The 12,592-nt window shown below is 21.4% G+C and overlaps 3 protein-coding genes across 3 annotated transcripts; 1 reads left to right on the top strand and 2 right to left on the bottom strand.

The window, feature by feature from the left end:
• Window positions 1-112: 112 nt before the first annotated feature.
• SRAE_0000014600 (Proteasome component (PCI) domain and PCI/PINT associated module domain-containing protein) lies at window positions 113-1,389 on the bottom strand (the record flags this gene model as incomplete). The annotated part of the gene is made up of 3 exons (XM_024645997.1): window positions 113-187; window positions 238-1,215; window positions 1,270-1,389. The coding sequence occupies 3 exons, from the start codon at window positions 1,387-1,389 to the stop codon at window positions 113-115; spliced, it is 1,173 nt and encodes a 390-aa protein (XP_024500224.1).
• Window positions 1,390-1,906: 517 nt separating this feature from the next.
• Window positions 1,907-3,650, bottom strand: SRAE_0000014500 (Autophagy-related protein 13; the record flags this gene model as incomplete). The annotated part of the gene is made up of 2 exons (XM_024645995.1): window positions 1,907-3,236; window positions 3,457-3,650. The coding sequence occupies 2 exons, from the start codon at window positions 3,648-3,650 to the stop codon at window positions 1,907-1,909; spliced, it is 1,524 nt and encodes a 507-aa protein (XP_024500223.1).
• Window positions 3,651-9,016: 5,366 nt separating this feature from the next.
• On the top strand, window positions 9,017-11,757 carry SRAE_0000014400 (Hypothetical protein; the record flags this gene model as incomplete). The annotated part of the gene is made up of 6 exons (XM_024645994.1): window positions 9,017-9,115; window positions 9,158-10,750; window positions 10,837-10,893; window positions 10,963-11,337; window positions 11,389-11,484; window positions 11,611-11,757. The coding sequence occupies 6 exons, from the start codon at window positions 9,017-9,019 to the stop codon at window positions 11,755-11,757; spliced, it is 2,367 nt and encodes a 788-aa protein (XP_024500222.1).
• Between the last annotated feature and the right edge of the window lie 835 nt (window positions 11,758-12,592).

Genomic DNA, 12,592 nt, shown 5'->3' with positions numbered 1-12,592 from the left:
AATAATAAAACCAAACTTTCATTCAAATTTTTTTAATATAATATAAATAACGAATTTTATTTAAGGGAGATAGTAAAATTAAAAATAAATATAAAATAATTTTCTCCATAATTTAACTTCCAAATGGATTTTGTTTAGAAAGCACAATTTTTCTATGAGAGTGTGAAAGATATCCTCTTATTTTTTTCTAAATAAAATAAATTTATAATAATTAAAAAAAAGATAATTTATATATACCTCACTAATCATGACAGCTAATAATGCTTCAACAGATTTTTCATCATACTCTGTATAATCTTGTGCAAGTAATGCCAAATAATATGCTTTAATTGGAATCAAATGTTGGCAATTAAAAACATCATAGTACATTTTTTTAAATAGTATAAGAAATGTTGTTTGTTTTAACTTTTCTAAAAGTAATAAAATACCATATTGAATAAAAAATGATTCATGTTTTTCTAATGCCTTGTCAAGATGTGAAAGATTACCATCAACAACAGCCTGAATTACAGGAAGGAATGCTTCAAGACCACTTTCACATAACAATTTTTTTGGTGGTGCTTGATCCAGTAATAACTTTACAGTGATTAAATAAACAAGTATTTTCTTCCTATTTTCAGTATAATCAGGATGATTATTATACAAGGCAAATGTCAAACATTTTTCTGCACGTTCCAGTTCATCTTCAAACAAACTATGCTTACCAAGGTAATAATTATACATTACTAAATCTTTTTTTGTAGCAAATCCTTGTAATTCTTCATCATTTTCAATTAAATTAATGACAGGACCAAGACCAGTAAAATTAGATGTTAAAAATCCTAATCTCATACAATGATTAAGAATATTTACCAAACCAACTCGTTTTGATATATCTTTTCTTGTTTTTGAGTCACCCGAACACATTGTAAGAATACTTCTTATAACTCCACTACAGTTTAAATATGCTTCATTCCTTCTTGAATCGTAGTCATTTAAACCAATCTTTCCAGCTAGATGTTTTTGATTATCTGCCAAAGCATAAACAATTGGTAAAAACCAATTAGTTTTATTATTATTGCTAACTTCACCTGTTAATACTTTTATTGCTTCAGCATGTTCCGTAAATGCTTTATCATATTTACCTTCTAAATAAAAATCAAATGCAACTATTAATTTTTTTATTAATTTGCAAAATTCATCAGGTAAATCAGAAAGACGATTTATAGAAAGATTCTAAAAAAAAAACAATGAAAAAATATTATTACAATGATATATAAAAATACATACATAACCTTTGAAATCTTTCCATTTTGTTATTGTAAAGAAATTTACAAGATTTTCAGCATCTTCCCATTTTTTAGAAATAAGTTTATCAGATAACCAATCAACAAGATTAATATTATTCATTTGTGATTAAAAAACTACTTTATAGTATATTAATTATGTATAGATACACTTTACCAAGTTTTAATGTCATGTAACGATTTTTTTCTCTTTAATTTTAAAATACTTAAACATTATTATTTTTCTTGACCCTAATTAACTTTTTGTCTAATATTTTCTAGTTTAATATCTGTTTACTTTTAAATGTTATCATAAGAAATATTTACAAGTATTTTTTTTTAAAATATATTAACAATTGTAAAAGTTTGTTTTTTAAAATTGATATATAAATGATATATTTGATAAAATTATATATTTAAAAAAAATTCATTAACAATTAAATGCTTATTTATTATAATTATCATATTAAATAAATTTATTAAAACGTAAAAACTATTTATTATTTAATTTAAAAAAATTTTTAAAACAGGAAAAATAAATCCTGTGTACCGGTCTGATAAGATAAATAAAAGTTGTAACCGTCTGTGAAAATTTAAGGTTTCATGATAGCTTATATTATTAATATAGTAATGTTTTAAAGTTAGTAAAAATTAACAGAGTTAATATTACTTTGATGTTTATTTTTTTTGCATAATTCTTTAGTAAATATATCAAAATTTGTTGATAATGTAGAAAGTTGTTGAATATCACGTAAACAAAGATTAAACATTGTTTTTATATCAATATATTGTGGTGGTGGGTTATCAAATTTTAAATCTGGTGCATGTTTTAAATCTTGAATAAATGCAGTTAATTCATACTTTGGGTTAAGAATATTTTTATTTATTGAGTAACCCATAATTTGAACGTATGAATCATCTAAAGAAGTGGATAAATTATCTGATGATGTTGATGATGTTTCTTCATAAACAGGGTGAAGTGTTTTAGATGAATTATTAAAACTTGTAGATTTTTTAGATGTAAATAATTTTTGAATTGATTGTGAAGTTTTTGATGGCACTTCTTCAACAGAATATGAAAGTAATATACCGAATGGAATATCTTGTTGTTCATTTGATGTAGGTAAAGGGAAAATTGATGTTTCTAAAGGCAAATTTATATTAGATATATTACTTTTTCTCATAATATTCTTCTCAATAATTTCTTTTGTTTCATCTTTTCGACTATTTTTTAAAACTTCTTCAGATGTTGGAGTTTTATTAGAAGAGATACTCATGTTAAAAATCGGATGTTCAGAGCTTATATTTGATATTTCTGAATTTATTCTTGAACGAAATTTTTGTATCTCTTCATTTGATGTTGAAAAAGATTTTCCATATGATATTAACTCTGATGTTTCACTTTTTTCTAATACCGGAAATACATTTGATGTAACACATAAACTTTCATCGACAAATGATTTTCCTGTATTGTCAATATGAACAATAACATCTTCAATTATACATATTTCACTAACATCTCTTGACAATTTTTTATTATTTGTTGATATATTTCTTTCCATTATTATATAGTAGTCAGATATATCTGGATCATAGTCAAAATCTTTCCTATATACTACAGAAGCATTAATATGACAAAAATTAGTTTTTACACTTCCAAGATCAATAAATTTTACATTATCACCAAAAAATGGTTTAAAATCTCCCTCATAAATTTTAAAAGTTAAAACAAATTGTCCTTCATTTTGTTTACGAACTAGATGTCGTTGACATGGAGTTTGCCTTGCTGATATAATAATAGATCTTAAGAGAATTGTCAAACCATCATGAAACCCCTCAGCTGTCGCTATATTACCATCATTTCTTTTACTTCTATCAATAGTTATTCTCCATTGTTCTAAAGGAAGTAGTCCATAATCTGGTGTATTGAGTAAAAAGTCAATGTTTACTATATTGCAGGAATGAGGAAAGCTAAAAATAAAATACAATTATCAATTTTATATATCTAATAAATATGAAACAAAAAAAAAATTAGTATATATAAAATGTTTCTAAACAATGAGGAATAAAAATATTCATTAAAATTTTTATTCATACATCATATGTATTTTTAAAATTATTAATAATAGTGTTGTTAAAAATAGTAGGAAAAAAAAAAAACGAGATGTAATATAATTAAAATTGAACTTACTTTCTAACCCGTTGTTTAATAACACTTGCCACACTACCAATTTCGTCTATCTCAATTTGAAACCAACTTGTTTTAGAAGGTTGGCATTTTGTTAAAAGTTTTGGTCCATCACGAGCAAGAACAAGACTTTGAAAAGTTCTATGCATAAATTTTGTAACATAATTATTGATAAATTTTGATGCCAATTCAGTCATAGCAACATGAAATTGACATAAATTAAAAGAATAATACTCTTATAAAAATATAGTTAAATACAAACCATTCAATTTGAAATTATTTATCATTAGTTGGTTGTTAAAATAAAGGAAAAATCAATTTATATATATATAACTATGAAAACAGAATAAAAACTTTTTTGATCTTCATCAACGTTTTGATTTCAAAATTATTTAATTATTAAATGTTTCTTGAAATTATTTGTCTCTTCTTTATTTATGCAAACTAAAGTTGTAGCATACAAATATACAATAATTGACTTTTCTTAATTACAATTTCCGGTTCTCAATAACTTCAACTTTAAAATACAATAATCAAAATTATATTTGAAAGTAAATTAATATTGAATAGATATTGTAGCTTATGTGAAAACGTTAATAGTATTGTCAAAAATTAAAAGCCACGTGAAACTTTTTATTTTTGTAAGAAAATAAATAAATCTCTTACAACTATATAAAATGTTTCACCCGTATATTAATATATTTTTGTAATTTTAGTTGGTAAAATAAATAACCCAGACAGTTGTTTATAATAAAAATAACTAAAAAAAACACATGTATATAATCATGAAACTATAGTATCTAATAAAATATTTTTTTTATTGATAATAATAAAAGATGTGATCTTATGAAAAAAAGTAGAGAATTTTATCAAATCCTCCAGCTATTGATTATTTTTAATTACATTGTAGTTTTAAACGAATGACATTGGACAGAATAAATATACTTTTGCCTTGTTATGATATAAAATGAGAGATAAAAAGGGTGCATTGTCAGCTGTTGGCTGATAACTTTGAGAGTAGTTTTCAAATATATAGAAGAATAACTAAATAAACATATATTTTTACAGAAAATAAAATAAGTCTTTTGATAGTTATTATTATTTATATTCATCAAAATTATGCTTTGTACTTATTTTGAATTAAAGTAATACGAAATTTAAAATTATTCACGTGACTGTATTTTTAACTATACTTGTTAAAAATAGCATTAGTTTCTATATATATATATATATAAAGAAATAAAATAACAGATAGACGCATTATTAATAAATAGAAAAATTAAAAGTTACTAAGTGCAAAGAAGACCATGATAAAAACAATATATATTTCTAATTTGATTAATAAAATTAGTACAACAAAACATTTGAACATTCAAAGGTTATTTATTATTTGTTAAAATATAATTTAATAGCAAAAAAACATTGCAAATAAAAAAAAATAAATGATAGGATACAATTTTAAAATAAGTAAAAAAAGTCAAAAAAATAAATTTTCTCATAGAACAATGATTTTTGAGGTGAAACATTAAAGTTAAATAATTTTTTAAATCAATTCTTTAACATCACGTAACTTTTAAATGTATTAAGTGTTGCTAATATTAAAGATAATATTTTATAATTGTGTTTTATAAACAAAACTTTACATAAATTTTTAAATTATAATAAATATGAATGAAATAATTGTTATTATTAAAATTGAAGTTATTAATTTTTATGACAAAAAAGAAAAAAATTATATATAATAAAAATTTTAATTTTTATTTTCATATTAGTCATACTTTTTTTAAATTTTACATAAAAAAATAAGTCAACAAAGCATACTAAATAAATGCATTAGACAAAAAAAAAACAATTTAACTTACATAATAAATTTAGAAAAATTTTTAATATTATTGTCTGATAAAATTTATATTATTTTCATAACTTTTAATATTAAAAGAAAATTTATTATTTTTTTAATGTAAAAATTAAAATGAATTATAGTAAAAAGTATGGAATTATAACATAATCTTTGGTGAATAATCTTTTAAAAAATTTCTAACAAAAATTAGATTAATTTAGCTTAAAATGTTAACAAAAGTCAATTAAAATGATATTTCCAAATTTATGAATATAATTAATTTTCAAAATTAAAAACTAGTTTAATTATATAAAAAATTTTTTATCTACTTATTTTTAATAATCCTATTAAAACTTTTTTAATTTAATTGATTTATTGTATATACATAAATTAAACATCATTCTATATTTTTATTGTTTAAAGAAAAAAAGTATTTGTTCGATAAAGTATCTTTCTTGACTTTATTTAGGTGTTAATGTATTATTAGAAGGTATTTTAAAAAAAAAAATTATTTTGTACAATATTTATTACTCTATCTTAATAATATAATACATATTAAAAAAAAAGTTAAAAAGATATCTATATTTATAACATATCTTAAAAAATATATCATTTTAGACATGGTAAGTGAATAAACAACTTTTTATTTTAGATAAAAAAAAATTATGTCGTGCATTATTCCAAGATTGTTTACTTTTCATACATATATCTAAAAAAAAAATTTTTTTTTTATTTCAAAAAAAAATCATAATGTTATGAAGAAAATTTTGCTAATAAATGCAGAAAAAAATTCAAAAATTATTACAAATTAAAATTAATGCAATGAATATTTAATACTTAGATATAATAACATTACATGATAAAAAAAATTTAAATACTACGTTATGAGATAGAAACATATATAATAGTAATTTCTTTTTTTTATAAAAATTACTCCTTGGTAATATTTATACTTTATATTTAGAAATTTGATTTAAAAAAAAATATAACTAATTTTATAAAAAAAATTATTGTAAAGTATATTATTAATAAAATTATTAATAAAAAGTTTTTATAAATTTAATATTTATACATATTTGTTACAAAAAAAAACACAAAAATTTTTCAATAAAAGTAAAATTTAAATAACTTTTCCACACTTTAATAAGTAATTTTTTAAATTATAATAAAATTCTACTTAAATATTATATATAATATTTTTTTATTTTTAAATATAAAAAATATGACAGTTTAGTTATGTAAAAATGATAATATTTTAAATATATTTTTTATTTTTATGCTTATTTTGTAGGGGCATTATTTTACTTTTCCTCTCAAGAATGTTTAAACTATATAGATAAATATGAGCAAAAAAAAAGTTATTTAAAAAAATATAGCAAATAAAATATCCGTTAGACTATTTTTATAATGCGTATAAATTTGAATAATACATATGCTGTGTAATATTTTCTATTTTTGCTTCTATAAAGATTTCTAATAAATGAAAATTTGTACATTTGTTTTTAACATAATCTATCTCATTGCCAGATTGACAAATATTCCATTATTTATAAAAATTACATTTTATTTAAGGACATTTTTCTACCAATACAAATTCGTTTTGTCTTTTCTGCCTATACGTCATAGTTGTAAATTATAACGTAATATTGTTGAAGAATAATACTATTCTAAATGAAATCTATGCCGAATAATGCTATAAAATTAAATATCATAGATCATTTCATATTGATAATTTAAAAATTATGAAATACATTATGACGTAAAATATTATATTTTAAATTAAAAAATTTACAACTGGTTAATTTTGGGTGTTTGTTGTTTTTAAATGAAATATTTTAAAATTGGTCATTCTTGGCATGATATTTAAGAATAATAAAATTGTAATTTTTTTTACTATAAAGCCTTTCTTTATATTTTTATTTATAATGTTTTAACATTTTATTTAAATAATAGGTAAAAATATAATTAATTTTCTAAAAGAAAATTTTATGCTAAGTTTGTACCTTATTATTTTCATAAAATTTTTAGAAACGGGGAATAAAAAATTACAAAACTAATAATATTTAGAACTACTTATACATAATTTTTTTTTAATTATGTCACATTTCTAACTATTGTAAAATGAATTATTGTTACCAATAAAACACCTGTATTTATTATCATACATAAATTGTAAATCTAATTAATTATTTAATTTTTAATTATAACTAAGCTACAATTTTAAATTTATATAATATTTTAAAATATTTTTTTAACTATTATGATATAAACTAAAAATTTCCACATATTTATCTATTAAAACATAAAATCTTTTAAGTTTTTTCTTTTCGTTATCTTAATAAAATTTTCTCTTTGTTACGTTTATCGTGTAATCATCTAACCGTTCTAGTATGTTGTAAATCAAATCATTGATGTTTATTGTATATATGTATTTTTTTTACAAAATTTTATTTATTTTTTGTCAAATCATCAATTTTGAAATTTCTATAATCTTTATATATTTAACCATAATTTTCAAAATGTCTTACATTCATCTTTTATAAGAACATTATTTTTTAAACAATGAAACATCATCTACTTTTATTAATTTTTAAGTGATAAATCATCTAAAAAAATCTTAATTTTAGAAAAAATCAACTGCAAAATTTATTTTAATTTCAAAAATTAAAACATAATAATCTTTTCTTTTATCACTTTATAATATACTAGAATAACTACCAAAATTTTTTCTTCAAAAAAAAATCTTTTTTTTATTGCTTATTTAACTTCTTTCTAAATATTAAACAGCTTAACTTTATCACCTTACTAAGATTTTTCACTTTATTGATATCATACATAACAATTTTATATCCCATAGAAAAATTTTTGCTACTTCTAGATATGACTTACATTTGGAATAGTATTTTTACTTGTCGTTTTACCAATGTGCTTTTTTTTATTTTTGCAGTCATCCAATTTTTAAAAACTCCCAAATGTACTCTATTTTCCAAAAAAAAAAAAATAAAAAACGCCCTAGATAGATTATGTCGCAATGTTTATAATTAATTTATAAAATCTCTTTTCAAAATTTATATGCACTCCCCTATTAAGGTCATTATCACTAATACATACATTATAAAAAAATCAGCACAAATAATTTGTCTGTCCCTACGTTTGTAGATAAACAGTGCATTGGCATTTCGTAGGAGTAAAATAATTACATTTTTAATTATATTGCATAAAATAGTAATAGCTCCACGTTGACAAAATTTTTGTTAGCAATCAAAAATAAAAGAATATATCAATGCAAACTGTAGTCATGTTTTTACTAGATAATTTTATATGATATATAAATGTGATCAAATAATAATACAATTTTTGAATTTTTCTATATAAATAATATTTTTCTTATGTATTATTATTGTAATATTTTACAGATGAATATTATAATATTTTTGATAAGATTATTATATAATATTCTTCAATCTTAGTATACGTTCTACTTTTTTTTCTTATAATAGATGTAATAATTTTTTTTTTATAATAAAGTAGGCTCTTTAAAACTGTTAAAAAATTTTTTCAAATATTATTTTTTAATGATTTTTATTAATTTAGAATAACTCAGTAATTTGTTTCAGGTATATTATTACACATCCTTTGGGTAATTTGTCATTGTGACACGTTTCTTTATTTTAAAAAAATTTCGTAATATTGAATTTAGTCAAGAAAAGAAAATTATATAAAATGTTCAACATACTTCTTGCTATACCAATATTTTTGATTGTTGCTATAGTATTATTCTATTTAAAAATAAACAAAAAGAACGATGAGCCAAAAAAAAATGTAAGTGGAAAGTTTTTTCTTCTAATTTAAATAAATATTTAGAATTTTAACAAGTTAGAAGCTTTTCTTCAAGAAGAGACTAAGAAAGAGAAAAAAAAGAACATTGCCGTAAAAACAAAAAAAATGAAGTCAAAAAAAGTTGAAAAAAAAGAAGAACCAAAACCAATTGTCACTCCTTTCACACCTGCTGTTGTTAAAGAAGAATCTTCTGTAAAAGTTAGTGCTAATAAAAAAAATGATAAGAAAATTCAGTCAAATGAAGTTATATCATCAATTCCAAATATACCAGTTGTAGAGAAAACATGTGTTATAAAATCTACTAGTACAGTAGAGAATAACGGTAAAAAAGGTAAAAAATCAACTACTAACGAAGAAAAGGTTGTTGAAACAAAAATTACCGAGAAAACTGTTAGTAAAATTGAGACTCCTTTAGTGACTGAACAAGAAAAAACAAAACATAAGAGGTCTGTTGAATCACCAATGAATAATGTCGATGATGCCTTTAATTTTTTGATTAGTGTTGATGGAATTCCAGAAAAATGCATTTTTTTAATTACTGGTGAACTTGAAAAACTTAGATCTTCTGTTAGCAATTGTAACTCTAAAATTACTTTAATTGAAAAACAATTGAAAGAAAAAGATGTTATGATAAATAAATTGAAAGAATGTTCGAAAAAAGAACCTGACAATGCAAAAATTCTTGAAAAATTATCTGAAAAGAATGCTGTTATTGAGAATTTGAAAGTTAAGCTTGCGGACTATGAAGAAAAGTACAATATTTTAGATGATATTTGTAGAACTCGACTTACTGCGAACGCTGGAAATGACACAGAATTAAATACTCTTAAAGGCAAAATATCAACTCTTGAAAAAGAACGTGATTATTTAAGAAATCAAGTTGATTCTGCAAAAAGTGAATTTGGAAAACTTAACAATGACTACATAAATAGTGTTAATGCATTTAAAGCTCAGTTAGATAATTGTAATCACGAGATCAATAGGCTTCACACTGAATTTTCTTTAGCTACTGAGAAAGGAAAAAATTTTGAAAGAATGTATATTGAAGCGGAGCATGCTAAAGCTAGATTAGTTAATGAAGTTCAAATTGTTACCAACGAGTATAATCAAACTGAAAGTCAAATTAAAGAATTACAAGCTAAATTAAATACTTTTATGTCTAAGGAGAATGAAAATCTTCAAAAAAGTGCAAGCGAGACTGAAAATATCAAAGCACAGTTTGAAAATTATAAGAATGAAACTGAAAAAATTAAAGTTGGATTTGAAACAACTCTTAGTGAAATGAAGCATGCTCTAAGTACTTTGGAAATGGAACTAGATGAAAATAAAAAAGAAAATGAAAGATTACGTAATAGTCTTAATGAACAAGATAATCTCCAAGAAAAAATTATTTCTTTGACTGAAACTATTCAAAAACACAAAGAAAATCACAATCAGATTGCTGAGTTTAGTGAAAAAGCTAAAGAGCTAAAAATTAAATTGCAAAATGACATTGCAGCTAAAGATCAAGAAACTTCTAGATTGAAAGATCTCAATAAGGAACTTATTATTAAAAATATTAGTCAGGCTAGAGAACTTCAGGAATTAAAAAGTGAACTTTCATCAGTTAAAAAAAAGGTAGTTTTTTTTGTTTCTCTTTTGTTTTGTTTTTGTTATTTTAAATATGCGCAAATATATACTAATAACAAATGTCCCAATTTCAGGATGATACTTCTAAAAATTCTGAAAAAGAATTAGCAGAAGCTAGCAGACGTTTTAATGTACGGTTGTTTGACTGGACGCCGTTTTTATTTTATATTTAAACAAGTAAAATTAATAATTTTTTTTAGGAGGTTGTTAAAATCAATGAAAATATTATTGATGCTGTGAAGAAAGCTGAAGATAATTGCCAAAAAGCTATTGCAAAGACAGAGGCAGAAGCTGAAGCATCAATAAAATGTATTTTTAAGGCTACATTTGATGTGTTGTACAAGTGCAATAACTCTATTTCAAAAGCACCAAAAACATTTGAGCCTTCATCATACAAAAATTGGTTAGAAAAATCAATCGAATCTATTCAACCACTTAAAAAAGAGGTTGAGGAGGAAATATCGAAAAAAGTTACTGAAGAAAGTAAAATCAAAAAAATTTTACCTTCAAATGTATCTGATGTTGATGAGCTTGAGAAAAAAAATCAAATTTACAAATCTGTTTTACTAAAACTTGTAGGCTTAAAACGTTTAATTATTTAACTTACATATTTATCTACATTTTAGGAGAAAAAATTAATTGATATTGAAAGAAACATTTCTGGCTTTGAACAACAACAACACGAGGAGTTTAAGAACAAAAATAAATGTTCATCCCAAAAGGTATAGAAGCGAGCAAAGCTAAACAAATTATATATTCTTTTCTAATATTTTTTTTGTCATCATAATTTATAATTTGAGCTTCACTAATAAATTTTTTTTATTTGTCTTTAATTTTTTTGCTTTCAGCATTATGGTTCTCATACTATGGCTAATAATTACAAGTTACATAAAAATGAGGAGTCTGACTGTTCTGTAAATGGTGTAAAGAAAAATTTCATGAAACAAAAAAGTCAAGAAATTATTAATGGAGATGAATGGGAAGTTGTTGAATAAATCCTATATATATATGTATGTAGAGGAGAAATAAGTTTTAAAAAATTATTTTCGATATTAAGATATTTAATAAACTTTTCTAACATAAAAAATGCGTTGTTAACAATAAGTATAATCATATATTGTAACATAAATTGCAAAAAAGAGCCAGATTATTATATGCTATAAAATTGTTATTTCAAGTAATTTTGTAGTAAAGTTTAGTTTATGAATAAAAAAAATTTAAGAAACCGTTTTTGACGTTAAAGTTTCGTAAATAATAATTTTTAATTAATATATAAATTTTTGAAGTTAAACTTAAAATTTCTTAAACTTGAAAAACCATAATTTATTTTAAAAAAATTTATCAATAAAAATAAAAAAATCATTTATAGGGAATTTATAGTCCTACATTTTGAATATTTCTAGATGTTTATATTTCTTTTTATTCTTAAAACATTTAAAAACAAATTTTTTTAAGTTTATTTTAATATAAATAAATTTTTTATTAATTATAACTTTTCATAAAACTTTTTTTATTAATGTGTTAATGAATTTTGCATTATGCATTTATTAATGCTCTTTAAAATAAGATAGATATCGCTATTTATAAACGTTCCGTTTTTGAGATATAAGCTATAAATGATTAATTTTCCTTCTTTTTTCTAAGTTAAAAAAAATACTTCGAAATTAATTTTTTGAAAAAGATAACAAAAATATTTTAACAATTTTTATTGGCTACAATTAAAATAAAATTCAATGAAAAATATTGATATGTAATATATAAACCATTAAAAAAAGGTAAATTCGCTTAAAAAAGTGTTTATTTTAAAAATGCTATTATATTAGTACTATG

Source organism: Strongyloides ratti, scaffold srae_scaffold0000001, assembly GCF_001040885.1.
Source record: "Strongyloides ratti genome assembly S_ratti_ED321, scaffold srae_scaffold0000001".
In the NCBI taxonomy this organism is placed as follows: domain Eukaryota; kingdom Metazoa; phylum Nematoda; class Chromadorea; order Rhabditida; family Strongyloididae; genus Strongyloides; species Strongyloides ratti.
The sequence above is the reverse complement of the archived record's forward strand: the minus strand, read 5'-3'. Positions and strand labels throughout refer to the sequence as shown.